Source organism: Astyanax mexicanus, chromosome 11 (assembly GCF_023375975.1).
Source record: "Astyanax mexicanus isolate ESR-SI-001 chromosome 11, AstMex3_surface, whole genome shotgun sequence".
Classification (NCBI taxonomy): domain Eukaryota; kingdom Metazoa; phylum Chordata; class Actinopteri; order Characiformes; family Acestrorhamphidae; genus Astyanax; species Astyanax mexicanus.
Window position 1 is genome coordinate 3975314 of NC_064418.1, and position 27322 is coordinate 4002635.

Genomic DNA, 27322 nt, shown 5'->3' on the forward strand with positions numbered 1-27322 from the left:
TGCAAAGACTTGTACAGACTGCACAAGTAGAAACAAGAGACTACAACAGAATATATAATATTTCTGGCTGAGAAAGCTTGTGTAAAGTCAGGAGATTTCACTTCTAAAAAATGTATGAAAAGCGTTTTCATGTGGTTCTAAAATCTTACCAGCTCAAATCAGCTCTCTCCTCTATTGATATGATACTACTAAAGCTTATTGTTACATTATAAGTTTCCCTGCAAACACAGAGAATAGGTTGAAGTGCAGTAAGTAAAAAAAAAAAACACATTGAAAAACATTTTAAATAAAAGTTATTCTACTGCTGTTTATGCTGAGAAGTGACTCTGAATCTGATCATTGCCCCCAGGTCCCTCAGACACGGCTCCACCAGCCAGAGAATCAGCAGAGGCAAATCTCTGGAGACTCTTACCCAAGATGTAAGTACAAACACAGACACAGGCAGACGCAGGCACGACACATATATAGAATTCCTATTTCTGAATCGTGCTGTGTGTGATTACGTGCAGCACACTAACACTGTGCGCTATCGGAACGCTCAGAGAGAGGACAGCGAGATCAAGATGATCCAGGAGAAGAAGGAACAGGCTGAGATGAAACGGTAAAGAAGAAGCTTCTACAAGCATGCTCCAGTTTTATATCAGCATCACACACACACACACACACACACACACACACACTCCACCACACACTGCCTGCTCACACACAGCTTGATCTTTATCATCCCCGCTCAGTACCATTATCACACGGCATGTTTTACCCGCAGCCATCTCTTCTTTCATCCATACATATACAGCTCTTAAATAAAAACTTAAGAGAGCACTTCATTTTCTGAATCAGTTTCTCTGATTTTGCTATTTATAGGTTTATGTTTGAGTAAAATGAACACCGTTGTTTTAGTCTGTAAACTACAGACAACATTTCTCCCAAATTCCAAATACAAAATATTGTCATTTACAGCATTTATTTGCAGAAAAAATGCAGAGAAATGTCAGAAATAACAAAAAAAGATGCAGAGCTTTTAGACCTCAAAGAATGCAAAGAAAACAAGTTCATGTTCATCAATATTTGGTGGAATAGCCCTGGTTTTAAATCACAGTTTTCATGCATCTTGGCATGTTCTCCTCCTCCAGTCTTACACACTGCTTTTGCATAACTTTATGCTGCTTTACTCCTGGTGCAAAAAATTCAAGCAGTTCAGTTTGGTTCCTCTTGATTATATTCCAGAGGTTTTCAATTTGGTAAAATCAAAGAAACTCATCATTTTTAAGTGCTCTCTTATTTTTTTTTTTCCAGAGCTGTACAGTGCTGTTTTTTTTTTTTTTTTTGTCATCCATAACATTTTAGATCTTCAAACAGTAACATCAAAAGATTCAAAGATTACCTGAAATTACCTGAGTAAATACTAAAAAACTTCAACGACGCCTGCCCCTATGTGAAAAAGTAATTGCCCCCATGAATTAACTATGATTGACTAGATTTTTTTAAGTTCAATTTTAATAACCACAACCAGACCTGATTACTGCCAGACCTATATAATGAAGCAGTCACTTAAATATAATCTGTTTGACAACATGAATAGGCTAAAAGAGCTGTTATTCGCAAATGGAGAAAACATGGAACAGTGGTGCACCTTCCCAGGAGTGACTGGCCTATCATAATTACACAGAAAGGGCATGGACAACTCATCCAGGAAGTCTAACGCATCCAAAAGAACTGCCTTCTTCAGCATACATGGACTGGCTGATACATCTTTGGCCAATAGATTTTTTAACCCATCCCAAAAGGCAACAGCACCAGTTTTGCCAACATATGCCAGCCGCAAATTTGGCACGGCAGAAGAATTAGCTAGCTACCTTTAGAGAAACATACATTTTTGAATCCATTGTTTCGAAGTGTTTGTTCAAAACAATTGTGAATTAATCATAAACAAAACAAATTCCATGGTTTCTGTCATTTCTTCTACTCCTACATCCATTTAAACATATAGTGCTGTTTGTTTGTTTTTTTTTCTTTGTATTTTATTTTTTAACAGGAAAGTTCAAGAAGAGGAGCTGAGAGAGAACCATCCTTACTTTGACAAGCCTCTGTTTATCGTCGGGAGAGAGCACCGCTTCCGAAACTTCTGCCGGATGATCGTGCGAGCCCGATTTAATGCGTACGACTCAAAAAAGCTTTTTATCTCTTCTATTAATTCACAGTTTTTTCACATTATTTTTACTCAGTAAGTAATAGCAAAGCTGTAATCTGTGTTTTTTAAGACTGTAATATTTACCAGCTTGTCTTTTGACTAATAGGTTGAAAACAGATCCCATAACAGGAGCAGTAAAGAGCACAAAGTATCATCAGTTATAGTAAGTTTTATCATTTATGTAACTTTTATGGTCGTTTCACAGCACCCAGTCTTAATTCATAGAATGCTGCATGCTATGTTTATGACTGTCGTAAATACTTTCAAATTGATAATGTTATATTTTTTTGTATAGCCATAAAAAAAATTAAGAAAAATCAATAGCATTTAGCATTGTGTTCTTTTTAGTTTCACATCCCCATCATTTAAAAGGAAAAACCTTGTTATATAAAAAAATTAACGTAATACCACTTTAAAATAAGGCTCCTTTTATAAAGGGTTAATAAATCGTTTATACAGTAGTTTATTAATGGTTATAAATTAAGTTGTAAATACTTTAAAAACATTAATTAACACAACAGAACACAACACATAAATAAAAGTATGTTATGTCAGTTTAGTCATTTTATATGTTATTATAGTTGAATGAAGGAATGAAAGTTATTTACAGAAATTAGGTTAATGATGACTAATGGAAAAGACAAAGTAAGATAATCATCTAGTAAGATCTGATCTGAGGTTTAACATTATTATTTAATGTGGAATCACTATTTGGTACACTACAGGCCACTGTTTCCCTTTCTATGTATGTGTTGTAACTGCTTATTAAGGGTTTATAACCTAATTTCAACCATTAATAATCATCCATTCTTATTTTAAAGTGCCACCGAAAAAACTTGGACATAGAACTGGTTGGTGTTATAGATTAGCAATATAATACAATTTTACTATTTGATGTTGCAGTGTCTTCTAATGATCTTGGCGGTTCTCGCACTCATCAGTTGCATAAGAGCACTTATTCCAGATCAGTTGTACAAAATGTGCTGTTCTCTTGCTGAATTTATTCTGTGTGAACTATGTGTGTATCTTGTGTGTGTGTGTGTGTGTGTGTGTGTTGTAGTGATCTGCTGGGATTGGTGACGTATCTGGACTGGGTGATGATCGTGGTCACTATCTGCTCTTGCATCTCCATGATGTTTGAGTCTCCTTTCACCAGAGTTATGCATGCCCCCACACTGCAGGTATTGACAATTACATTGCATTACATTACATTTGAAAGACGCTTTTTTCCAAAAAGACAAAAATGATGTATATTTAGCAATAGAGGAGACAGAAGTTCATTGTAAAAAACATTTTAGGCAAGGTCTAAAGGAGACCAAAAGGGAAATAGTGGGATAAAGGACAAAAGAAGGGGAAGAAGGAAATTAGGATAGAAGTAGTTTAATTGTTAGAGGTGTTAGGAGAGCATTGTTGTTTTATTCTACAAACTACAGACAACATTTCTCACAAATTCTGAATAAAAATATTGTCATTAAGAGCGTTTATTTGGAGAAAATGAGAAATGACAAAAAAAGATGCAGAGCTTTCAGACCCAAATAATGTAAAGAATATTCATAAACTTTTATAATCAGTTCGGAACTCAATATTTGCTGCAATAATCCTTTTTTTATCACAGTTTTTATGCATCTTGGCATGTTCTTCTCCACTAGTCTTACACACTGCTTTTGGATAACTTTATGTCTCTCCTGGTGCAAAAATCCATCTTCCTCTTCATCACAAAACTTGAATTTTTACTTTTCTTCTGAATCAGAAAACTAGAAAAACAGTCAAGTTCAACCCATTTTAAAATACATCCCCATTTACTTAGAAATCTAGTTATGATCTCAATATATATATATATATATATATATATATATATATATATATATATATATATATATATATTTTTTTTTTTTTTCTGTAAGCAATTAGACTCAAACTGATCAATAGAATTCCAGTATGTCCCCCTGTCTTATGATCGCCTATGAAAACAGCAACATCTAAGGGTTAAATAATACATTTAGCTTCTGATTTGAATGACACTGAGTCCTGTCCAGCACTTCAGAAGCACTGTTAGAAGTCATTGTTATTAGCGAGGCTTCAAAGCCCACATGCTCTTGATGAGAAGACAGAAAGATTGAGGAGATGAAAGTGATTTTCACAGATTCAGCTCTCTCTCTGAGACTTTTATAAAACAGCGTTTTACACAGCACTTCAGACAGTGTGGACGTAGCTGTATTTAGCATGATAAGAGAGAGCTTGCGTTTTGAGAGCCACTCTACTCCCAGTCTGCCGCTGCTCTTTAGCAGTGTGACCTCTCAGTGTAAAGCCTGATTTGACTATAGCTGTTATCAAAAGCGTGCAGTCGAGCACAGTTCTGCATGCTATTTACAGATGTACCAAGAAAATAGGAAGAAGAAACAGAGAGCACTAAAATGTGTAGGCAGTAAATGTGTGAAATTTGATTTGGAATATATTTTAATATTTGAATTTTACAGCTATAATCAATTACCATTTATTTTCTGATCTATTTTTATACATAAGGCGCACCGGATTATAAAGCATATTATTTTGCGACACTAATAAGGAACAGGGGTGTTGCCATGTTTTTCTTTGGATTCAGCATCTTAACTTTACAAGTTAAGTAAAGCTAAGATGTACCAAGAAAATAAGAAGAAAAAACAGAGAGCACTAAAATGTGTAGGCAGTAAATGTGTGAAATATGTTTTAAAATATGTTTGGATTTGAATATTACAGCTATAATTTATGAGACACTATCAAATAACTTTTTTTTTCTAGTCTATTTTCATGCATAAGGTGCACCGGATAATAAAGTGCATTATTTGGTGACACTAGTAAGGAACAGAGGTGTTGCCATGTTTTTTTGTAATTCTGCAGATCTCGCCACTGGGTGGTGGCTGGATGGTGGTGGTTAATAAAAAACAGTTAAGTAAAGCTTAGCTGAGTACACAAAACTGTAATTAAAAAAAAGAAAATATTTTAAAGTCAAACAAGCGCTGGATGTTAATCTACACAGATTTCTCTCCTGAAAAAAAAAATGTTTATTTTGCTGAGCAAAGCATTTCCGTTTATTTACCTAAAGTTTAGATTTCCAAATTTCCTCTAAGGCTGGGTGCAGCAGCACTAGCATTAGCAGCTAACTGCTAACCACTAACACTAGCCTGAGTGTTGCGATAAGCTTAGTTAGCTTAGCGTGGTTATTGGCTAATACTATCACTGCTCTAGCAGTGCTACAAGCTGATAATACTGACCTCTGAACAGCAAAAGAGCTAGTGCTTATCACTGTTAGCGTCTAATGCTAATGCTGCTAATTCTTTAGTGCTTCTTAATACCTGACTGGTAGAATTCATACTTAAGATTTTTGTGAAAATTAAAGTTTTTTAGGTGTGCCTTATAGTGCAAAAATTATATTAAATGAAACTTTGTACGGTCATGAAAAACTGGAAAAGTCATGGAATTTAAAAAATAATAATTTCAAGGCCTGTATAAGTTTTGGAAAAATAAAAATACCTAGACAGAAAGTTAAGGAAAATTAATGGAAATTTGCAATCTATAAATCATTGTGTTTTTTCTATCGACGGAGAAAAGCTCCAAATACATCACCTCACAGTTAATTCAGTACTTTATCCCTACTTAATAGCGCTCTCATGATCTGACAAACATTTTATTGTTAAAGATTGTGTCAACATTGCTAAAATAAATGTTTTTTAATCAAATTAATTTTAGGCCTACTATAATCAATTTTGATTATAGTTTTAGTTGATTTTTATTTTTATTGTCCTTATCTGCACTGATGTTTTAACAATAGCGTGGTCATGAAATGTTTTTGCTTTAAAGGCATGGATAATTAATGGATAAGTCATGTAAATTTCTTGGTTAGAAACTGTATGATCCCTGTTATAACCCTTGCGTGTCTTGTGTGCAGATTGCCGAGTACGTGTTTGTGATATTCATGAGCATTGAGCTGAATCTGAAGATCATGGCGGACGGCCTCTTCTTCACACCTACTGCAGTGATCCGAGACTTCGGCGGCGTCATGGACATTTTCATCTACTTAGTAAGACTTCGTTCCTCTCCTCCGCTCTGTGAAGCTCATTCCAGTGCTAATTTATGGGAACACCAGTCTTCTCTCTGATTAGAGGCTCCTCTAATGAGTTGGATCATGCCTGTGACTAAACTTCTGAAGACAGCTCCTTAATGACTGTAAACATCATTTGATTTGAATGCCCCAGTATCATAAATTGCCTCCTGCTTTCTTTTGAATTCTGATTTGCCTTAATTACTAAATAGTGTTCCTGTTCTTGTGCAAACATCATTTACATTTTGATTACATAAGCCTGAACAGCCTGATATTTAATCTATTCAGCACATCTTCGACTGTACTTGTCAGAGTGATATAATTTCATTTTCGCAGATGGCACAGAGTAAATCATAAAGCAGCAGCTGTAGACTTTTTGGGTAAATTGATGTGGAATAAAAAAAAAAGTTTAGGTTCTCCTGCTAAAAGAGGCAAGCTTGACTAAAATATTGTATTCTCTATTTTATACCCTTTAACAAAGGAACAAAATAGTCATTGAACAGGCGATGGAGAGAGAGACAGTAAACCTAAACATCAGAGCCAAATTCGAGTTGAAAAATACGAAAGAGCACAGAATAAACAAAGCAAAAAGGGTGAGACAAAAAAATGTAGACAAAAACGAGAAAAAAACGGGTCAAACACTGAGATACAAACAGGAATGGAATGCTTAGTCTGTAGCTGGATAAAAATGGCAATACTTCGCATAAAACATATTTACAATATAGACAGGCTTTGATACACAAAGTTGATTGCTCACACCTGGAAAAACTCTATTTACTTTTTGGGTAAATTGATGCATTTGTGGAATTAAAAAAAAAAAAGGTTAGATTTTCCTGCTAAAAGAAGTAAACTTGGCTTAAATATTGTAATCTCTCTTTTATACCCTTTAATATAAGGAACAAAATCTGAGAGCATAGTCATTAAACAGGCGATGGAGAGAGAGAAAGTAAACCTAAACATCAGAGCCAAATTTCCTGAAAAAAAAAACATAAAAAAACAAAGCAGAAAGGATGAGACAAAAAAATGTAGCCAAAAACGAGAGAAAAAACGGGTCAAACATGGAGATACAAACAGGAATGGATTGCTTAGTGTGTAGCTGGATAAAAAAAGGCAATACTTCGCAAAAACATACAAAATAGACAGGCTTTGATACACAAAGACATTTGCTCACACCTAAAAAAAAACTATGATCTGATTGGTTGAGTCCGGACACGTGATAGAGGCTGATGCATGATGGGGGTTTGAGTCCTGCGGCGTCCTGCGTAGATTGTCTATTTACAAGAACGGAGGCCACTCATCATTCCAAATATCAATGGCTTGTTGTCACATGACACAGAAGCCAGAACATTACACTAGTCCAACACACTATTCCAACAAGACAATGCTCACCCACACAGTGCTGCCCTTTTATGAGCTTATCTTCTTTTTGAGTAGAATTTCAATATATGTTTGCAACCATTTCTTTGACAATAAGTATATACGTTTCTCTCTTCTTCCATCTCTCTCTCTACAGGTCAGTCTGATTTTCCTGTGTTGGCTTCCCACGGATGTTCCCCCAGAATCAGGTGCTCAGCTACTGATGATGCTGCGCTGTCTGCGTCCTCTGCGCATCTTTAAGCTGGTGCCTCAGATGAGGAAGGTGGTGCGGGAGGTCCTTAAGGGCTTTAAAGAAATCTTCCTGGTGAGAAGGACCATTTCACTGTGCTTTTACAGCATTTAGAATAGTAGCACATACAATAAATGATGCTAATCAATGGTAATAGTTCCTAATTTAATCATTACTTGATTTTTGCTTAAATTCAGCAAGATAATTTCAGCAATTGGCTATTTTTTATTTAACTGCACTTTTATTTTTTTATTTTTATCCAATTTTATTCTCAATTTACAAGTCCAATTGCCCAACCCACTCATTAGGACTCTCCTTATTACTAGTAATGCCCCCCAACACCAGGATGGTGAAGACTAGCATATGCCTCCTCCAATACATGTGAAATCAGGCGCTCTGAGAAAAGCGCAGGAACTCGGTTCTGATACATCAGCTCACAGAAGCAGCCTTGTGCTGATCAACATCACCCTAGGAGTGATGAGGGGAAAGAGCACCATCTACTGTACCCACCCAGAGAGAGAGCAAGACCAATTGTGCTCTCTCAAGGCTCTGGCATCTGATGACAAGCTACATAAACAGGATTCGAACAAGCAATCTCCTGATCTTCTAATCATAGTGGCAGCACCTTAGTCCACTGGACCACCCTGAGCCCTCCTCTGCACATTTAATTTGTTCTTAGAAATTATTATTGTAAATTTGCTATTCATTTGGGCAAAGATTGTCAAGCCGGAGGGCAGCCACTCTAACTATAAAGCACTGCAGGAAACCCTGGACTCATCAATCAAAAAGAGATGGAAATGTGGTAAATATGACATAATTGATAGATGAATAAAACCCGTAAGAATGTGTTTCTCTTCATATAAAAGGTAGTTTACAGTACGGGTTAACTAACTGATATTGACAGGGTTTATTCTTTTAATCAGTCTCTTGGATTTTTGCAAAAATACAAACTATCCTCCCATTATTAGTAGATTCTCTAGCAGTATCACCCTGTAATTATATAGAAAGATGTTCTTTACTGAAACTTTCCCATTGTGAGCTGTTTAAAATTCACTATACAGCTCTGCTGCTCTATATGGGAGAAGCGTGATGATCGGATTCCGTGGGAATGCCATCCTGCTCTAAAGTAGAGTATTGATTTTCTTCACGCAGGTCTCTATTCTTCTTCTGACATTAATGCTGGTGTTTGCAAGCTTCGGGGTGCAGCTCTTTGCTGGGAAACTTGCCAAGTGTAACGATCCTACCATTATTCATGAGGTAGGAGTGCTTCCTTCTTTTAACTCTCCTTGGGAAGGTGCTATTCTGGACTTAAACTACTGTCTCTCTGTTTTACTCTCTCACTCCTAAAGGAGGACTGCCATGGAATCTTCAGAATCAACGTCAGCATCTCCAAAAACCTCAACCTAAAGCTCAAACCCGACGAGAAAAAACCTGGATTTTGGGTGCCAAGAGTGTGGTATGGATAATAGTTTTCCACTGACAAACAATCATGTGAAATCATTATGGTAAAATCCCATCATAAACATCTCTGTAAAAATTAAGAGACCACTTAAAAATGATGAGTTTCTTTGATTTTACCAAATTGAAAACCTCTGGAATATAATCAAGAGGAAGATGGATGATCACAAGCATCACATCAAACCACCAAACTGAACTGCTTGAATTTCTGCACCAGGAGTAAAGCAGCATAAAGTTATCCAAAAGCAGTGTGTAAGACTGGTGGAGGAGAACATGATGCCAAGATGCATGAAAAAGGTTATTCCACCAAATAATGATTTCTGAACTCTTAAAACTTTATAAATATAATTTTTTCTTTCATTATTTGAGGTTGTTTCAACCATTTCTCATTTTCTGTAAATAAATGCTCTAAATGACAATATTTTTATTTGGAATTTGAGAGAATTGTTGTCTGTAGTTTATAGAATAAAACAACAATGTTCATTTAACTCAAACATAAACCTATAAATAGCAAAATCAGCTAAACTGATTCAGAAACTGATTCAGAAACTGAAGTGGTCTCTTATTTATTTTTCAGAGCTGTATATATATATTTTTTTTTAGTACAGTAATATTACTGTACTTACTCAGTCTGTATGCTTAATTCACTTTCAGTAACTTTCCAGAGAAAAAAAATACCAATTCAAATATAGTCAGATGTTGTTGGCAGTCAGTGGTCTGTTCCGAAATATAACATAATAAATAATATAAATTAGCTTTAATTTAAGTATCTTTTTGCTATGTAATCAATAAGCCAACGCTACAACCACAGAGATGCCACTGTCCCACAATATCCATTTTTATTTTTTATTACACTTACACCATGTCCACTTCCAGTTTTTTTCTGAATAATAAATAATAAAGATACAGATATTTGTGACTCTAAACACATACAGATAATAGCACTGCATTAAATCCCAGTGTGTGCTGAAATAAATTACAGAATAGTAAATAAGTGATGAGTAACAGATTGCCTGTCACAGAGCGTCTCCTCTGAGTCTAGTGTCGGCGTCCCGAGTACTGTATCTCCTCTCTGACACCTGGAGCCACATGATGGATGAGGCCTTTACACAAATCAGCAAAACCAGAAGCTTTAATATGCATGACTCCTTATATCTGAAGTCATAAAATGCTGCAGTGTCTCTGAGAGACGTGTTAATAATGCATCCGAGCTTAATAGCTATGAAATCAGAATGCAAAAACATGACAAAAATGTGCTTTAAAGCTAATGCAGCTTTGCGTTATCTAAACACAAAAGTTCCTACGCAAACAGATATGGTAGGTTATGTTTGTTAATTTATATATTAAGAATTTCATACTGTACAGCTGCTTATAAAATACTTTGGTAAATATTAAAAGTAGTTTGTAGTTTGCGGCTGTGGTCCAAATCACGTAAAGCTAAGCTAAGTAACTCTACTGTAAAAAAAAAAAAACGAGCACTTAATCTACACAGATTTCTCTCCTGAAAACTGTTTATTTGGGTGAGCAAAGTGCTTCTGTGTATTTACAGTAAGCTTTGATTTACAGATTTCTACTAAGGCTGGGTGCAGCAGCATTAGAATTAGCTAAATGCGGTTAACAGCTAATGCTAATTTTGCTCCAGCCTTGGGTTTTGTACCCGCTGTGCACTGCTAAGACATTTGCACTGTTGTTTCCAGGGCAAACCCTCGCAACTTCAACTTTGACAACGTTGGCAACGCCATGCTGGCTCTGTTTGAGGTGCTGTCTCTGAAAGGCTGGGTGGAAGTGAGAGATGTCATCATACACAGAGTGGATCCAGTAAGTAACACAGTGTGAATAGTCCTCTTACTACAGGACACTGACGAAAGCAATGCCTGATCTGTAATCGATTAATCTTCCCTAACTGCAGACCCACGGCATCTACATCCACGTCTTCGTATTCCTGGGCTGCATGATTGGGCTCACTCTGTTTGTAGGCGTGGTCATAGCTAACTTCAATGAAAACAAGGTAAGCTGCCTTTCCGTTTTAGAGTCAGGTACGATTTGGGCGTGTTGGTCACATGCCTCTTTTCACAATTCACTTCTAAGATATCGATGATTGTATGCCTAGGTTGTATTCAGTCAGTGGTGCACCTATGTTTTCTGTGGCTAATGTAGCAATATGCCGTAAATTTAAGGGGTTTTAACACCTGTAGTTCGTTTCTCTGGTCCGAATCATGAATTGATGAGTTTGTTTACTAAAAGCATTTTCTCCCTCTGTTTGGTTTGGTTTCACACAGGCATAAACCTAAACGCACCAAAGCGTGCACCAATAAACCATGCGAGCAGGCTGTCCCCTCTGATTGGTCAGAGCTGTTTGGCATGAAAGTAAATATAAATATACGAAAAAAAGTAAATATAACAAGAAGATTCTGTGTTCCAGCGCGTATATCTGTGCTTTAACACTGAAAAACGCTACGCCATGCTTTCAAACACAGTGTTTGGTGTTTTGTCATGCAGCGCAGATGTATAACTACATTGTAAACCATAGAGTCACGCAGCTGTGAGCAATGAACACAGTGAACGCAGCACAGACTGTGCGTGTAAACAGCATGGACACAGAGTTTGTTATTAGCTGTGGTATTTAGCGTAATCTGGCTAATATATCAGTTTAAAATTCACCTTATCCGCAGTTTAGCTCAAATAAATGGACTATATGTAATAGCTGGGTCAGATCGAGACCGGATCACGTTCTCTCCACAAGTGAACCACTCCACATGTGAGTTCGCTTGGGACCGGATCGAGACCCACTCCTCTAGGTGGTCTCAATCCGGTTCTTTTGATCCGCCCCCGAGTGTGATTACTGTTTTCACACCTGCTTAATTAAACTGCACTAAAGTTGAAAAAGGGACCAGAGTTTGTTTTAACTGCACCAAGTAGAGCTGGTGTGAAAACGCCCTTAGATATAGACATAATGGTACCACTTTAAAATAAGACTGTCTTCATAAAGGGTTTATAAATTGTTTAAATTAGTTTATTAATGGTTACCAATTATGTTGTAAATGCCTTAAAAATCATTCATAACCAGTTATAACACATAATTAGAACGGGCAACAATATAGATGGCTGTGGGTTCACTATTCGGCAAACAACAGGTCACTGTTGCCCTTTCTACGTATGTGTTATAACTGATTATTAATGACTTTTAAGGCATTTACAACCTAATTAGTTACCATTAATAAACTAATTGTAAACCATTTATAAACCCTTTATAAAGGTAGTCTTATTTTAAAGTTGTACCAATATAATCTTAAATACTGTTGCTATTTAAACAGTGCAGACACAAGGTGTGAAAATAGGCTGTTGGTGTGGTGCCCTATGAACACTGAACACTTTCTCAGTATTAGTGTACCTTGTATTTAATTAAGGTCTAAAATTGAGCTCTGTGTTTGTTGGGTTTGGTTTTCTAGGGCACAGCTCTGCTGACGGTGGACCAGAGGAGATGGGAGGATCTGAAGAGCAGGCTGAAGATCGCTCAGCCACTGCATCTCCCCCCGAGACCAGGTCAATCTCTCTCTCTCTTTATCTCTCTCTCTCTCTCTCTCTCTCTCTCTCTCAAAGCTCTGCTCTCTTAATACATACTGGCAGTACAGCAGCAGCAAAAGGCAAACAGAAAGAGAGAGACGGAGAGTCGTTCTGACAGAAAGACAAAGAACATTCAGATAGATGGCTTGTTTGCTCTTTCTTTCCGACCTCCTAGTCTAGCCTCACTTTTCTTTCTCTCTCTCTCTCTCTTTTTTCCTGTTAATGAGTCCACCCTGTGCTCTGAATGAGAGCACAGAGCGCATGTTAATCTGCTCTCCCTCACGCTCTGCCAGCAGCTGAATAAAGTCAAGAACTCCTCGTGCCATTTTGAGGGCACAGCCCTGAAGACAATGTCACAGTGATGAGGAAAAACCCCATAAACCCCATTTAGCTCCGGTGAGGAAGTTGCAGAACGTGTGTCCACGCTCCCAGTGGGTGCCCTGTAGCTACGGAGAGAAAAGCATATTAGCGCTGCATCTGCTGCTCCTGCTAGATTACTGCCGGCACACTCTGTGTGTCGATAGACTGGGGAATCAAACCCTTTCAGACGTCAAATAATACAAAGAAAACAAGTTCATATTTATAAAGTTTTGGTGGAATAACCCTGTTTTTTAATCACATTTTTTTTCATGCATCTTGGCATCATGTTCTGCTCCACCAGTCTTACACACTGCTTTTGGATAACTTTATGCTGCTTTACTCCTGGTGTAAAAAATTCAAGCAGTTCAGTTTGGTGGTTTGATGTGATGCTTGTGATCATCCATCTTCCTCTTGATTATATTCCAGAGGTTTTTAATTTGGTAAAATCAAGGAAACTCATCATTTTTAAGTGGCCTCTTATTATTATTTTTTTACAGCTGTATGTTAGTACTGACTGAGGGGAAAAAACAAAGATTAACAGTATTAATGAATGTGTAACTAACTGCTTATTAATGATCTAAAAGTATTTACAATGCAATTAATAATTATTTATAGACGCCTTTATAAACTATTTATAATCCCTTTATAAAAGAACCTTTTTTTAAAGTGGTTCGGGAAATGCCATTGCTATTTGGCCAAAGGAGTTTAAATATCTAAAGAGTTTGTGTTACGTCTGGACACTGAGGTAAAATTATGATTAGAATAGCACTACTGAAGTATATTAATGATTAGAATTGCACTGCTAAGGTACATTTTTGACTAACATATCACTGCTGAGGTAAATTTATGATCAGAATATCACTACTAAGATAAATGTATAATTAGAATATCACTTCTGAGATATATGAGTAGCACTATTTATGTAAATTAATGAATAAACTAGCACTACTAAGGTAACATTATGATTAAAATCTAAAAGCAGCTCTGAGAATAAACTGCACTGTGCTATAGGCCAGTTAGCCTCCTCCTGTAGAAAAATCAATAACCTCAATAAATGCTGCTAGACACTCAAGCAACATCAATTCAAACCTGCTTCAGATGAGCCACTCTGCTCTCAGTGCGTCCGCCTGTTGGAATTACCTGGTGGCTTCATCCGCTGATGAATTCTTCTCACAGCTTGTGCCTTTTTAGCACTGAGACCCTTAGCTGAAATGATGACTTGGCACATTTTTTTTCAGAACAATCATTGAGATCTTTTTATGTGAAAGTGCTGCATGAACATGTTTTTTTTTATTTTTTTTATGTAGCACACAGACCTACTGAATTCTAACTTGTGTTAAAAAGAGGTTTAATATGTCCCTTTAAAAAAAAAAAAATCTTTTTTTTTTTTTTTTTGTATATAGAAAACGGTGGCTTCCGTGCCAAGATGTATGACATCACCCAGCACCCTTTCTTCAAGCGAGGCATAGCAGTGCTGGTTCTAGCCCAGTCCGTTTTGCTGTCTGTTAAGGTGGGAGAAGCACAGCCAGCACCTAAATAATGAAACATTAATTCAGGGCATCTGGACTTTAACTTAACATGCTTCTGTGCTGTGTGTTTCAGTGGGATGTTGGTGCCCCATTGACATTTCCTCTGGCAACAATGTCTGTGGTGTTTACCTTCATCTTTGTATTGGAGGTAAAGATAATTTTCTTTATTTTTCTGAATTATAGTCTGATTTTTTTTTTTTAATTATGCTTAGAAAAGCTTTTTGGTTCCAAAGACATTAAATGCTGTGTTAATTTTATTGGTACCTCTACTATCAGGTGACGATGAAGCTGATAGCCATGTCACCAGCTGGATACTGGCAGAGCAGGAGGAACAGATATGACCTCCTGGTTACATCTCTCGGGGTCATATGGATCATTTTACACTTCGCTTTACTGGTATTATATATATTTTTTTAATCAATTTCTGTATTCCTCATATAAATAAATCTATATATAGTCTTATTTAATGTACATTGCTGTCTGTTATTCATTTCTTTAGAATGCCTATACCTACATGATGGGAACCTGCGTGATAGTGTTGAGGTTTTTCACAATATGTGGAAAGCATGTAAGTAAAAAAACAGCTAAACAATACATGAAAAATATGTGTTATTAATCTTATTTTAGATACAAGTTTGGACACTGTTATTGTAGGTTTTGTGCGAAATTATATAGAAAAAATACATAGATTCACATGCTATATTTTATATTTTGTATATAAAGTGGGCTTATATTTTATAAGTATGTACTCTATTGAAGAAAGCAATCTGATGAAGCATCTCTAAGAAAACCTTTGTGAAAAACACCCAAATAAAAGGCATGAACAAAAAAAAAATCACACAGATATTTAAATTCTGTTACTATCTCAATTGAAGACGCATTTAGTACAATAGGATTTCTTAAAGGTCACCTTCCGCGAAAATCCAATTTTTCTTGTTTTTTGTGGAATACAGTAGGTCTCTCCGAGTTGAATGTGTACACCTGCACATTAAACTGTTTTGCAGCCCCCATTGTCTGCAGGAGCTAAGCAAAGAAATCCCCCCTCCCCCCCTCCGAAAAACGGGTGAATTTTGAATTATCTTTCTGCCTACGTAGGCAGAAACTCACAGACCAGCCCACCTTGGCTCGAGAAACTCCCAGAGGCGGAGCTGAAGCGACGCAACATCACCGCTCATCAGTTAGGAGGTGGGAGACAGTGAGCGGCAGAGCGGTGGAGGGGCGTCGCAGTGCTCCTAGCCAATCAGAGGAGAGATATTTGCATGCTGTTTGCATGTATGAATATTCATGAGCAAAGCTGGAATCCGGTCATTTTGGACACACCCCTAAAACAGTCCAAAGAGCTATACAGAGACACCTGAGCACTTTTTTTTTTACAAAAACGGCTCACATGTCATTCATTCATACTAGAGACCACAACTAGACATTTTAAAATGAAAGAAAAAACGACGGAAGGTGACCTTTAAAAAATAACATTATCTGACGTGTGGCTGTCTCTTATACTGATAAATACTTAAATATTTAAATTTTTAAATGTCTTTCTTTAGTAAACAAACTAAAACCGAAACAAAACGGAGCACATTATTACACAGGACATTTATTTATACTAGAGACGACTGCAACATTTATATTTATTATCTAGACTAAAGGTAGTTCAAACTGTCAAAAATGGGCTGGGGATCTTCCTCACATTTGATGCTTAAAATGCTTCAAATCACTGGATATCCTGAGTCTAATCAGTTTTCCTTTTCTTTAACCCTTGTGTGGTGTTCATATTTTTGTTACTCGTTTACTTTGTTACTTGTATTTAATTCAGCAAAATTAAGCAATTCTACATTAAAATGCCTTACACATGCTCGCTTCACCTAAATTGCAAGCAATATAAAAAACAGCTTACATGGTTAATATTTGCCTTTTACCTTTCTTATGTTACATTTCTTTAAAAAAAGTGCTACTCTTTTTTTATTAGTTTTTTTAATAAAATGTAAAAGAAAATGAATTAAACTCAAGATATGAGTAGAACATTTGTTTAGTTTCAAATTTACAAATGAAGCAATGTTTATTATCCCTTGGCCGAACATACTGTATGTAATATAAATGTGTAGGGGGGGGGGGTGTACAGTGTGTGTTTATCGAAAATGTGTTTTGATATATGTTTTTCACAAAAAATGAGCCAATGCCAATGAGTTTGAGTTAGAAAAAATATTTTTTTAAGTATCATTTGATGAAAAATGAAAACGAGTCCCACAGACCCGAACACCACACAAGGGTTAAGGTCTTATATTGGTCATACAGATTATATTATTTATTATAACACTGTCAACAGTTAAGTAATATAGTGTGTGCCATTTTTTATTCTGATTTTATATTTTTGCGTATAAAATGTATAATATATAAAAATATTATTATTAAAAGTGGGCAGAATCTTCCTGAGTTGGTCGGTCTTGTACCACTTTTTACTGGTACTGTTTGTCACTCTAAGGAACAGTATGTTTTTTTCAGAATCAGCAGAACCCTGTAATGATTGTATGTAAGCCTACATTGTGCATCCCTCCTCCGCCATGCTTAAAGCAATGTGTGTGTGTGCAGGTGACACTGAAAATGCTGCTGCTGACGGTGGTGGTGAGCATGTATAAGAGTTTCTTCATCATCGTGGGAATGTTTCTGCTGCTGCTGTGCTACGCCTTCGCCGGCGTGGTTCTCTTCGGCACCGTCAAATACGGCGAGAACATTAACAGGTAGTGTGGAGGTGTGGATTAGGCTGTGTCAGCGCGCCTCGGGCCGAGTGTGTAACACACTAACAGGCTCCCGGGGCGTTGTGGGAAATGGTAGGAGTTTTGCAAGTTTCTCAATTGGGGCTTGTGGGAAAAGTCAAAAAGGGTTGCTAAAAGTGTTTTTGTTTTTTGGCGGCATGTAGTTGAGAAACAGCCTTAGTTCAGAATTACTGCGGTAGATATGCACTTAAATAAACTTTTTGAATAAAAACCTAAACGGAAGAGAATGCTGCAATTGGCTAAAAGCAGAATACCAAACACGGTTTTCATTAATTCGATAATTAGTTTTTTTAAAAGCAATTACAAATGTGCAAGAAAAAAAAATACTAAACACTGATCATTAATCTACCTTAGTAGTGTACCGCTTATCACATACAGTATTTATCACATATTTATCTCACTGATCATTAATAAACCTTAGTAGAGCTATTCTAATCATAACTTTACCTCTGTTCTTTATAAGTTCTATTGTAATTATAAAGCTATCTCAGTAGTGCTATTCTAATTATATATTCATCTCAGTAGTGCTATTCTAGTCACAAATATACCTCAGTAGTGCTATTCTCATCATAAATTTACCTCAGTAGTGCTTTTCTAATTATAAATTTACCTCAGCAGTGCTATTCTAATCACATGTGTACATCAGTAGGGCTTGTCTAATTATGAATTGACCTCAGGAGTTCTGTTCTAGTTATACATTTTCTTCAGCAGTGCTCTAGTCATATGTGCTCCCTCTTCCACTCTCTCTCTCTCTCTCTCTCTCTCTCTCTCTCTCTCTCTGTCTCTCGTTTTCTCTTTCTCTCTCTCTCTCTCTCTCTTCTCTCTCTCTCTCTCTCTCTCTCTCTCTCTCTCTCTCTCTCTCTCTCTCTCTCTCTCTCTCTCACAGGCATGCAAACTTCTCCACCGCAGGGAAGGCCATCACTGTGCTGTTCCGTATCGTCACGGGTGAAGACTGGAATAAGATTATGCATGACTGCATGGTAGGCCGACTTTTTTATTTTTATTTTTTTTCTCTTTCCAGGGTCAGACCCTTGAGATTTTAGACACTGTCTCATAGAACAATGCACTTGATTATGTGTATCATTTATCATGCACATAAATATCAGAGAAAACCATCTGTCTGTGTCTCATATGACACATTTACTGATTATCCTGCGACGATCACAGACCCAGGGGCTCAAGTCCTTCACTATTTCCCACTTGTTCACTCTGTCCTGCTTTTTCGAGCCCCATGTGTTCAGTGTTTTGTTTGCTGGTCCCGGTCCCCAGGTGCAGCCTCCATCTTGCACGCCAGACAAGCACCGCTACTGGGAGACGGACTGCGGCAACTACGCCGGCGCCCTCATCTACTTCTGCTCCTTCTACGTCATCATCGCCTACATCATGCTCAACCTGCTCGTGGGTACGCTCCACTCCCCCACCTCCAGACTCAATTTCCTGTCTCATTTCCTCCTCCGCCTGGCATTAGCCCAACTAGCTAATGAAATGCAATAACACGCCTTAGCCTTCCACCCCTGAAACCTTGAGAGTATTATTAGCGCCTTTTGTCCTCGCAGTGATTAAGCTTCCTTCTCTTACAGATAGAATAATCTGTAAAGATTAGTTTTGTGAGGAAGTCCCTGCAGAATGTGATCCAGCAGCTGAATAGATTCTATTTTTCTTCATATCTGGGTTTATGAATCATGTTTTTTGTTCATAATAATATCTGTTAAAATAAGATATTAATAACAAAGGAGAACACATGCTATAAGGTGCCAATATTACACGTTATAGCACGAAGCTGTATAAGAGTGTATTATTGCAATAATACCACAGTTCCATTATCGCTGTTTATTGAAAGATTTTAAAGAGTTAAAGAAGAGGAGAAAATATGATCTGTTTGGTTATAAACACCCCACAAGTTAAAATAGTTACATTGCTGCTCTGTTTGTAGATGCACTGTTTGGCTTGTAAGCGCTGCAAAATTGCTAGGTTACCTGTATGCGGCGGAGTAATACCTCTAAAAAACTACAGGGGTTGGACAATGAAACTGAAACGCCTGTCATTTTAGTGTGGGAGGTTTCATGGCTAAATTGGAGCAGCCTGGTGGCCAATCTTAATGAGAATTTTTAATCTTCATTAATTGCACATTGCACCAGTAAGAGCAGACAGAGTGAGAAGGTTCAATTATCAGGGTAAGAGCACAGTTTTGCTCTTATATCTAAATATTGCAATGCACACAACATTATGGGTGACGTACCAGAGTTCAAAAGAGGACAAATTGTTGGTGCACGTCTTGCTGGAGCATCTGTGACCAAGACAGCAAGTCTTTGTGATGCATCAAGAGCCACGGTATCCAGGGTAATGTCAGCATACCACCAAGAAGGACCAACCACATCCAACAGGATTAACTGTGGACGCTGTAAGAGGAAGCTGTCTGAAAGGGATGTTCAGGTGCTATCGCGGATTGTATTAAAAAAAACATAAAACCACGGCTGATCAAATCACGGCAGAATTTAATGGACAATTATTAACAAATTATTGTGGTCTAAAACCAGGTGTTTCAGTTTCATTGTCCAACCCTTGTACATCCAGTGTTTGGAAATTGGACCACTGTATATTTCACACACTCGCTCGCATTTTCCTAGTTTTCCTTTAAAGGTAAACTAGTACACTTAAAAGCTGATATAACTTTCTGAGAGATAACTGTCTAAACATTTATTGCAACTTCCTCTCCTGTCTTCCCCCAGCCATCATTGTGGAGAACTTCTCTTTGTTCTACTCTACGGAGGAGGATCAGTTGCTAAGCTACAACGACCTGCGTCACTTCCAGATCATTTGGAACATGGTGGATGACAAGCGAGAGGTAGGCGGACGGCGGAGGTGTCCCATTGATCCGGGCAGGGGTGTGTCGATGTTGGCGCGTTCGCACGCTCTCTGAGGCGGCGCTTCAGCAGCAAATGAGGCAGTTGTAGGCATCACGTTCTCACCTTCAGACTAATGGGGGTTATTACTGTCTGTCACAGATAGACAGAGGAGGAGATGGCATCTTCATTAGCAGCCTTATTGAGAGCAGGAGTGAGAGAGGTGTCGACAGAGTGTCATGCACGGAGCAGCAGCTGCAGCACTCGGCTGTCTTGCCTGGAGGTTTATGCTGGTTAAGCGAGGTGTTGCAGTATTTCCTCTGAACTAATGAATGAGCCAACTGTTCTGCAGTGACCTGAACTATTAGAATAGGTAGATTTGCCTGTGTAATAAATTCTTGTTCACTCTTCATTTTATCAGCACTTTGTAGTTCTATAATCACAGCCTATAGTGCCGTATCTATTTCTCTGCATTCTTTATTATTATTCTCCTTTCTCTGTGCTCTTCAATGGACAGGACCCCACAGGATAGACCACCACAGAAATAGGATTAGGCCTTAGTGTGTGTTGTGCACTTAAAACTGGATCAGACAGTGCTGCTGGAGTTTTTAAACACTGTGTCACTCACTGTCCACTCTAATAGACACGCCTACCTAGCTGCTCCTCTTTGTGACGGTCCTGTGGGATTCCTGACCGTTAAAACAGAGGAGAATAAAGTATGCACTAAAATAATATCACGATATTTCATGGTATTTTTGTGATAATGATACTCTTGGGGACATGACAAAACACTGAGTTAGAGTAAATAGAATAAATTGTATTATTGCATACGATATATGGTACACCGTATTAGATTTGTATTTTATTAGATTTGTAACAGAAGTCAATGATCCAGAATGTCATGATACTAATAATAAAGCACTCCAAATATCTCCATACATCCAGGATTAAATTAAAGTAAACTATACTGGACAGATACAGATCATCTCTAGTCTCTAGAAGATATATAATGAAAGGAAATGAGAACAGTGTGAATTTTTCTTTTGCTAAAAAAAAACAAAAACAGCAAAAAAGTAGTACCCTGATGTGATAAATAGGGGTGGGTGATATGGCACCATATTTCAGTGTTTAATATCAATCGATATTAATATCAATATTAATATTCAAAAATGTTGGCGATATTATTGCGTATGATAAGATGATACAATGATAATACACCCCTAATGCAGAGAAACAGAGAAGGAAAAAGCAACCAAATAGTCTCGCCCTCCAATTTAAGTTAAAGAACACAGATTATATCACCATCCTCTGGCCTACAGGTGTAAAAAAATAAAAATAAATAAATAAATAAATAAAAAAGCCTCGCTCAGGATTCAGGATGTGTTAGACTGAGACACATCGTTTGCTGAATGAAATGCAGCAGGCCGTTTGAGAGCTGATGTAGGATAAGTGTGTCTTTTCTTCTCCTGGTGGTTTTGAATGTAAATGAGACGTGTTTGAATGAGATGAATGCTGTGCTGCTGGTGTGCAGGGTGTGATCCCCACCTCGCGGGTGAAGTTCTTGCTGCGGCTGCTGAGAGGCCGGCTGGAGGTGGACCTGGACAAAGACAAGCTGCTCTTCAAACACATGTGCTACGAGATGGAGCGGCTGCACAGCGGAGGCGATGTCACTTTCCATGATGTGCTGAGGTGATCATGCCCCACAGAATTGAGTCATATCTGCAAATATGTGTAATATATTTGTAGCGTTGCACTGTCATGGGTAGAGAGATGTTACACAAGCATCATACAAAAAGCAGTTAATATCTGTTTATTGCAATGTATTTGACTTTGAACATTGGAAATGTAGCCTCTTGGATCATTAACTTCTAGCAAAATCAGTGGAAAATTCATATATTTTTTATAATGCACTATGCAGCTCTGGAAAAAAATTAAGAGACAACTTAAAGAGACAGTTTCTGAATCAGTTTATCTGATTTTGCTATTTATAGGTTTATGTTTGAGTAAAATGAACATTGTTGTTTTATTCTATAAATTATGGACAACATTTCTCCCAAATTCCAAATAAAATATTGTCATTTAGAGCATTTATTTGCAGAAAATGAGAAATGGCTGAAATAACAAAAAAGATGAAGAGCTTTCAGACATTATCTTTGCATTATCTCAAATAATGCAAAGAAAACACGTTCATATTCATAAAGTTTTAAGAGTTCAGAAATCAATATCTGTTGGAATAACCCTGGTTTTTATTCACATGTTCTCCACCACCAGTCTTTTGGATAACTTTATGCTACTTTACTCCTGGTGCAAAAATTTAAGCAGCTCGGTTTTGTTTCATGGCTTGTGATCATCCATCTTCCTCTTGATTATATTCCAGAGGTTTTTAATTTGGTAAAATCAAAGAAACTCATCATTTTAAAGTGTCTGTATATTGCAGTGCATGTTTTAGTTTTAAGTTATCATTGGTTTTAGAAGAATTTTGTGTATTGATAGTAGTTATAGAGGTTTAATCTATTATCTGACCATCTTCTTTCTTTCATTTTACTTAGACTGTCAAAAGCCTGAAGCTGTGATGGATTTCAGTGTTTTTCCACTTGCACCTTCTGTATGAAGTCTAATTCTCCACTTCAAGTCTCAGCAGACTTTAACACTGCACAGTTTAATGTTTTCTCTGCACCAGTAAATCTGATTGAATTAGGAGATTTGTGCAGTGGTGCAGACTCCCAGAACCTAAAGTTTAAGAAAACGCCTGTAAGTTTTTTTGTTTGATGATTGGCTGTGTATGTGTATGTGTGTGTGTGTGTGTGTGTGTGTGTCTCAGCATGCTATCATACCGCTCAGTGGACATCAGGAAGAGTCTGCAGCTGGAGGAGTTGCTGGCTCGGGAGCAGCTGGAATACACCATCGAGGAGGAGGTAGCCAAGCAGACCATCCGCATGTGGCTGAAGAAGTGCCTGAAACGCATTCGAGCTGTGAGTCCTCATAAACACACATATACACACACACCATAATCCTCATACAGTATGTTCACCATTCTCAATTTTCAAAGCCCAGGTCAGAAAATGCTGCATGTGTTTAAAAATGAAACACAGCATAAACTCACAAAATTATATAGTTATAAGCAGAAAAATAAGAAAACTTAGTAAATTGACTATTTATTTCTAAACCAGTGCATCCCTTGTAGGTGTTCCATGTATACTAGTGCATCTCAAAAATGTAAACTATCAGTGAAAAGATACTTTATTTTAGTAATTCCGTTCAAATTGTGAAACTCATATATGATATAATATAGATGTATTACATATCACAGAGTCATCTATTTTTTTAAGTGTTTATTTATTTTATTGTCAATGATTAAAAATCAGCGTTTAAGAATGTTAGAATATTATGTAAGACCAAATGATACTTTTGGCAGTGTTGGCAGTGTGCCAAGTCCTGCTGGAAAATGAAATCCGCATCTCCGCAAATTCTCTCCATCTCACTGACCATCAGTAAATTTTACATTTCATTTTAAAATCAAGAGACCTGGAGAGTGTGGAGGAAGAGTGGAGAGACACACAGTCCAAACTGCTTGAGGCCTAGTGTGAAGTTTCCACCAATCAGTGATGGTTTGGAGAGACATGTCATCTGCTCATGTTGATCCACTGTGTTTTATTATCAAGTCTAAAGTCAGTGCAGTTTTGTTTTCCCACAAAATTTTACAGCACTTCATGCTTCCCTCTGCTACTGACAACTTTTATGGTGATGTGGATTTTATTTTCCAGCAGGACTTGGCACACTGCCCACACTGCCAAAAGTACCAATTGGTCTTAGATATTATTCTCATGTTTTGAGACACTGACACAGACGCACATTTCATATTACTGAAATAAAGTAACTTTTCAATACTAAATGTTTTTTTTCAGATGCACTTGTAGTTTTACGATTTTTCACACAGTTTTTTTCTTATGCCAAATAATAAACTATAATAAACTTATTGCTGCCACACACATACACAGCTTGTCCAGTCCAAACTACAGGTGTAACTGTACAATTATGTTTAGGTATATTAAGATATAATTCTGAGTTCTACAATACAAACAGTGTGAATATAATATTATTTATATTAGTATTAAAAAAACAGGCTGAAAAAACTGTTGCTCACACTGTCTTTCAGAAGCAGCAGCAGTCGTGCAGTATCATCCTGAGTCTGCGCGAGAGCCAGCAGCAGGAAATGCGTCGCCTCCTTAATCCCCCCAGCATCGAGACCACCGTCCCAAGCGACGACGCCAACGCTAACAACCAGGACAACCCCACGCAGCCCGAGGTGCTCAATATACTCACACACACATCCAGCAGACCTGCCTGAGCTCTGTAGTGAAAAGTGAGAGATTTAATGTTTTTCTGTGCTTCTGTCCAGCAGAACAGCGGCCTGCAGACCCTGCTGAGCCCCACGCTGTCGGACCGCAGCGGATACAGGCAGGACTCTGCTGACCGGCCGCAGAGGAAGCTGGGCCAGTGGAGGCTGCCCACAGGTACAACACACACACACACACACACACACACTAATGCACTTCTCTGCAGATTTAGAGACAAGAGATCGATCTGCAAATCCTCCTTTTATAGATCTTTTTACTGGTGTCCACAATTAAATTAAGTACATCCTTTTTTTTATTTTAATGAACAAATACTGATTATGTCCATGTGTTAACCCTCCTATTATGTTCATTTGTCAGAACCAGCAGTGGTGTTTCCGGATCACATTGACCCGTCGCATGTTTAATTATGCAAAAGATATCTGAAAAAAATCCTAACAAGCAGTGTGAATATTTAATTACTAACTCCATTACTAATTATTATCAATATAATTAATATTTAGTGCAATTTTGTACCTTACCTGTAACAGGTAATTGAAATTTGGAGAATTCACTATTTTTTCTTAAAAAAATACATGTTCTTCCTTTTTTTTTTAAGTTTTCCAACTTTATTACTTTTGAAAGACCAACATATAAAACAGTAGTTTTACAGAACATTAAAACATAACATTACAAGTTTCATACTGACAAAATACTTTTAACTATTTTTTTTCTGATATTCAATCTTCAAGACGGGTCAACTTAATCTGTAACATAATAGGAGGGGGCATACTTTTTTGTTTATTTTGCTTTTATATATTATTATCTTTCAATTATATGCACAAGGACCACAGAAACTCTGTATAGCTCTGTATAAACTCTAATAAAGCTTAATTAGTCCTCCTGTTTTATGTTATATAAAACATAAAAAAATGCCTTCAAAACATAGACATAGGGCTCCAAGTGGAGATTGCTGATTCAAATCCCGGTCATGCAGCTTGCCATCAGCTGCAGGAGCACTGAGAGAGCAAAATTGGTCTTGCTCTCTCTCTGGATGGTACAGTAGTTGGTGCTCTTTCTCTTCCCTAATCACTCTAAGGGTGATGTGGATCAGCACAAGGCTGCATCTGTGAGCTGATGTATAGAATCCGAGTGCGCTGTGAGGCTACTTTACACCCTCCTGGTGTTGGGTCATGACTAGTCATAGAAGGAGTCCTTTTGAGTGGATTGTGAATTTTGCTGTGTATATTGGGGAGAAAATGGGATACAAATTAGTAAAATTTCTGTACTTATCTTCGTCCTCCTCAGGTCGCACTAGTGTGAAGTCCATGGTGTGCAAGATGAACCCGGTGAGTGACGAAGCCTCCTCAGGATCAGAAGTGAAGAAGTGGTGGACTCGGCAGCTGACGGTGGAGAGCGACGAGAGTGGCGACGACCTCATTGATCTCTGAGGTTGTGTAGCATCACGCGTACATGTGCACAAACACTGAATACACTGTACACACACACAGCTGAGAGCCACAGAGCCGCTGCTGCTGCTGCTGCTGCTGCTGCTGTACAGCTCTGGTCTGGGGCAGGGGTAGGATGTATTATCTATCCTACGGTATTATGCTCTACCTTGTTAAGGAATGTGATAAACACTTCAGATGTTCAGATGTGTTTACCGTGCATAATAATATGCATAAGTGAAGTATGCAAATTGTAGAGGAAATTATGAAATTGCATTTGGGAGTGCTGCTGCCAAAACCTATAGAAAGTGATCTCCATTGAAATGTCATTAGCATCACATACTGCTTCCAAAGCCCTTTTCAAAGCAATCCGCCATCTGTGTTTTAAAAGCACTCCATAAAGGATCTCATTCACCTTTATGAATTATGGAAATCATTTCCATCTATGATTAATTAATGTCTGAATTAAGTGGATCAGTTTATACTGGACACCGTTAAGAACTGGACCGACCGTCGTGAGCTCGAGCATCATTCTTCATCTTAGGGTTTTGCTTCTGAGAGAAGATCTTTACAAACTTCTTTATCAATAATGTAAAGAGCAGCTGCTGTACGCCCCTCAGGATGTTAAGAATGTGACAGAACAGACTCAGACTGAGCTCAGAGACAGATGCGGAGGCTATGAGAGCATGGCTATACAGAGCTTTAGTGCCGCCAGATGTTCTGCCGTGTCAAAACCGAGTCAACATGAAAGCCATAAGGACTTCTTCTGTTCTTCTGTTTGCTTTGTCTTTGTGCCAGCGTCTTACCTCCCTACATAATCCCTGATAATAATAATAATAGATTTATAAATACATTTTTAAATCATATTCACTGTTACCTTGGAGGGGGTTGTGATTGGTTGGATGGACCTACAGTGTTTAAACTGAACATCTGTGTGGAAGAGACATTCAGTGTACCTCTGCTCTGTTTCTCTATGTGTGTTAACGTGACTGTGTTAAATCTTCACCTTTATCTTCATCTTAAGAGTATTCAAATAAACAGAATTTATTTAATTTATAAAGTAGACATATTAAAATGAAGCTATTTTGTAAAAGGAATTGCAGTTTATATGTATCCTGTGATTTTAAAGGAATATTAAAA

The 27322-nt window shown here is 37.5% G+C and overlaps 1 protein-coding gene across 5 annotated transcripts in view; it reads left to right on the forward strand.

Moving 5' to 3' along the window:
• Positions 1 to 27210, forward strand: part of nalcn (sodium leak channel, non-selective) — a 118819-nt gene extending 91609 nt beyond the window's left edge. For 2 of the 5 annotated variants that reach the window (XM_049484687.1, XM_049484685.1), the window contains exons 21-45: positions 350 to 419; positions 510 to 601; positions 2036 to 2158; positions 2298 to 2354; positions 3252 to 3372; positions 6117 to 6248; positions 7783 to 7950; positions 9028 to 9132; positions 9225 to 9331; positions 11031 to 11151; positions 11243 to 11341; positions 12783 to 12876; positions 14661 to 14767; positions 14860 to 14934; positions 15063 to 15182; positions 15286 to 15354; positions 17373 to 17521; positions 18444 to 18537; positions 18827 to 18959; positions 20287 to 20402; positions 21932 to 22089; positions 23222 to 23372; positions 24557 to 24706; positions 24800 to 24914; positions 26043 to 27210. In XM_049484687.1, the coding sequence (XP_049340644.1) occupies positions 350 to 419; positions 510 to 601; positions 2036 to 2158; positions 2298 to 2354; positions 3252 to 3372; positions 6117 to 6248; positions 7783 to 7950; positions 9028 to 9132; positions 9225 to 9331; positions 11031 to 11151; positions 11243 to 11341; positions 12783 to 12876; positions 14661 to 14767; positions 14860 to 14934; positions 15063 to 15182; positions 15286 to 15354; positions 17373 to 17521; positions 18444 to 18537; positions 18827 to 18959; positions 20287 to 20402; positions 21932 to 22089; positions 23222 to 23372; positions 24557 to 24706; positions 24800 to 24914; positions 26043 to 26185 (2869 nt within the window). In that variant the 3' untranslated portion in view covers positions 26186 to 27210. Of the gene's footprint in view, positions 1 to 349; positions 420 to 509; positions 602 to 2035; positions 2159 to 2297; positions 2355 to 3251; positions 3373 to 6116; positions 6249 to 7782; positions 7951 to 9027; positions 9133 to 9224; positions 9332 to 11030; positions 11152 to 11242; positions 11342 to 12782; positions 12877 to 14660; positions 14768 to 14859; positions 14935 to 15062; positions 15183 to 15285; positions 15355 to 17372; positions 17522 to 18443; positions 18538 to 18826; positions 18960 to 20286; positions 20403 to 20562; positions 20774 to 21931; positions 22090 to 23221; positions 23373 to 24556; positions 24707 to 24799; positions 24915 to 26042 lie in introns of those variants that run through there. The other 3 variants (XM_049484686.1, XM_049484688.1, XM_049484689.1) reach the window with 3 other exon arrangements.
• Positions 27211 to 27322: the final 112 nt, after the last annotated feature.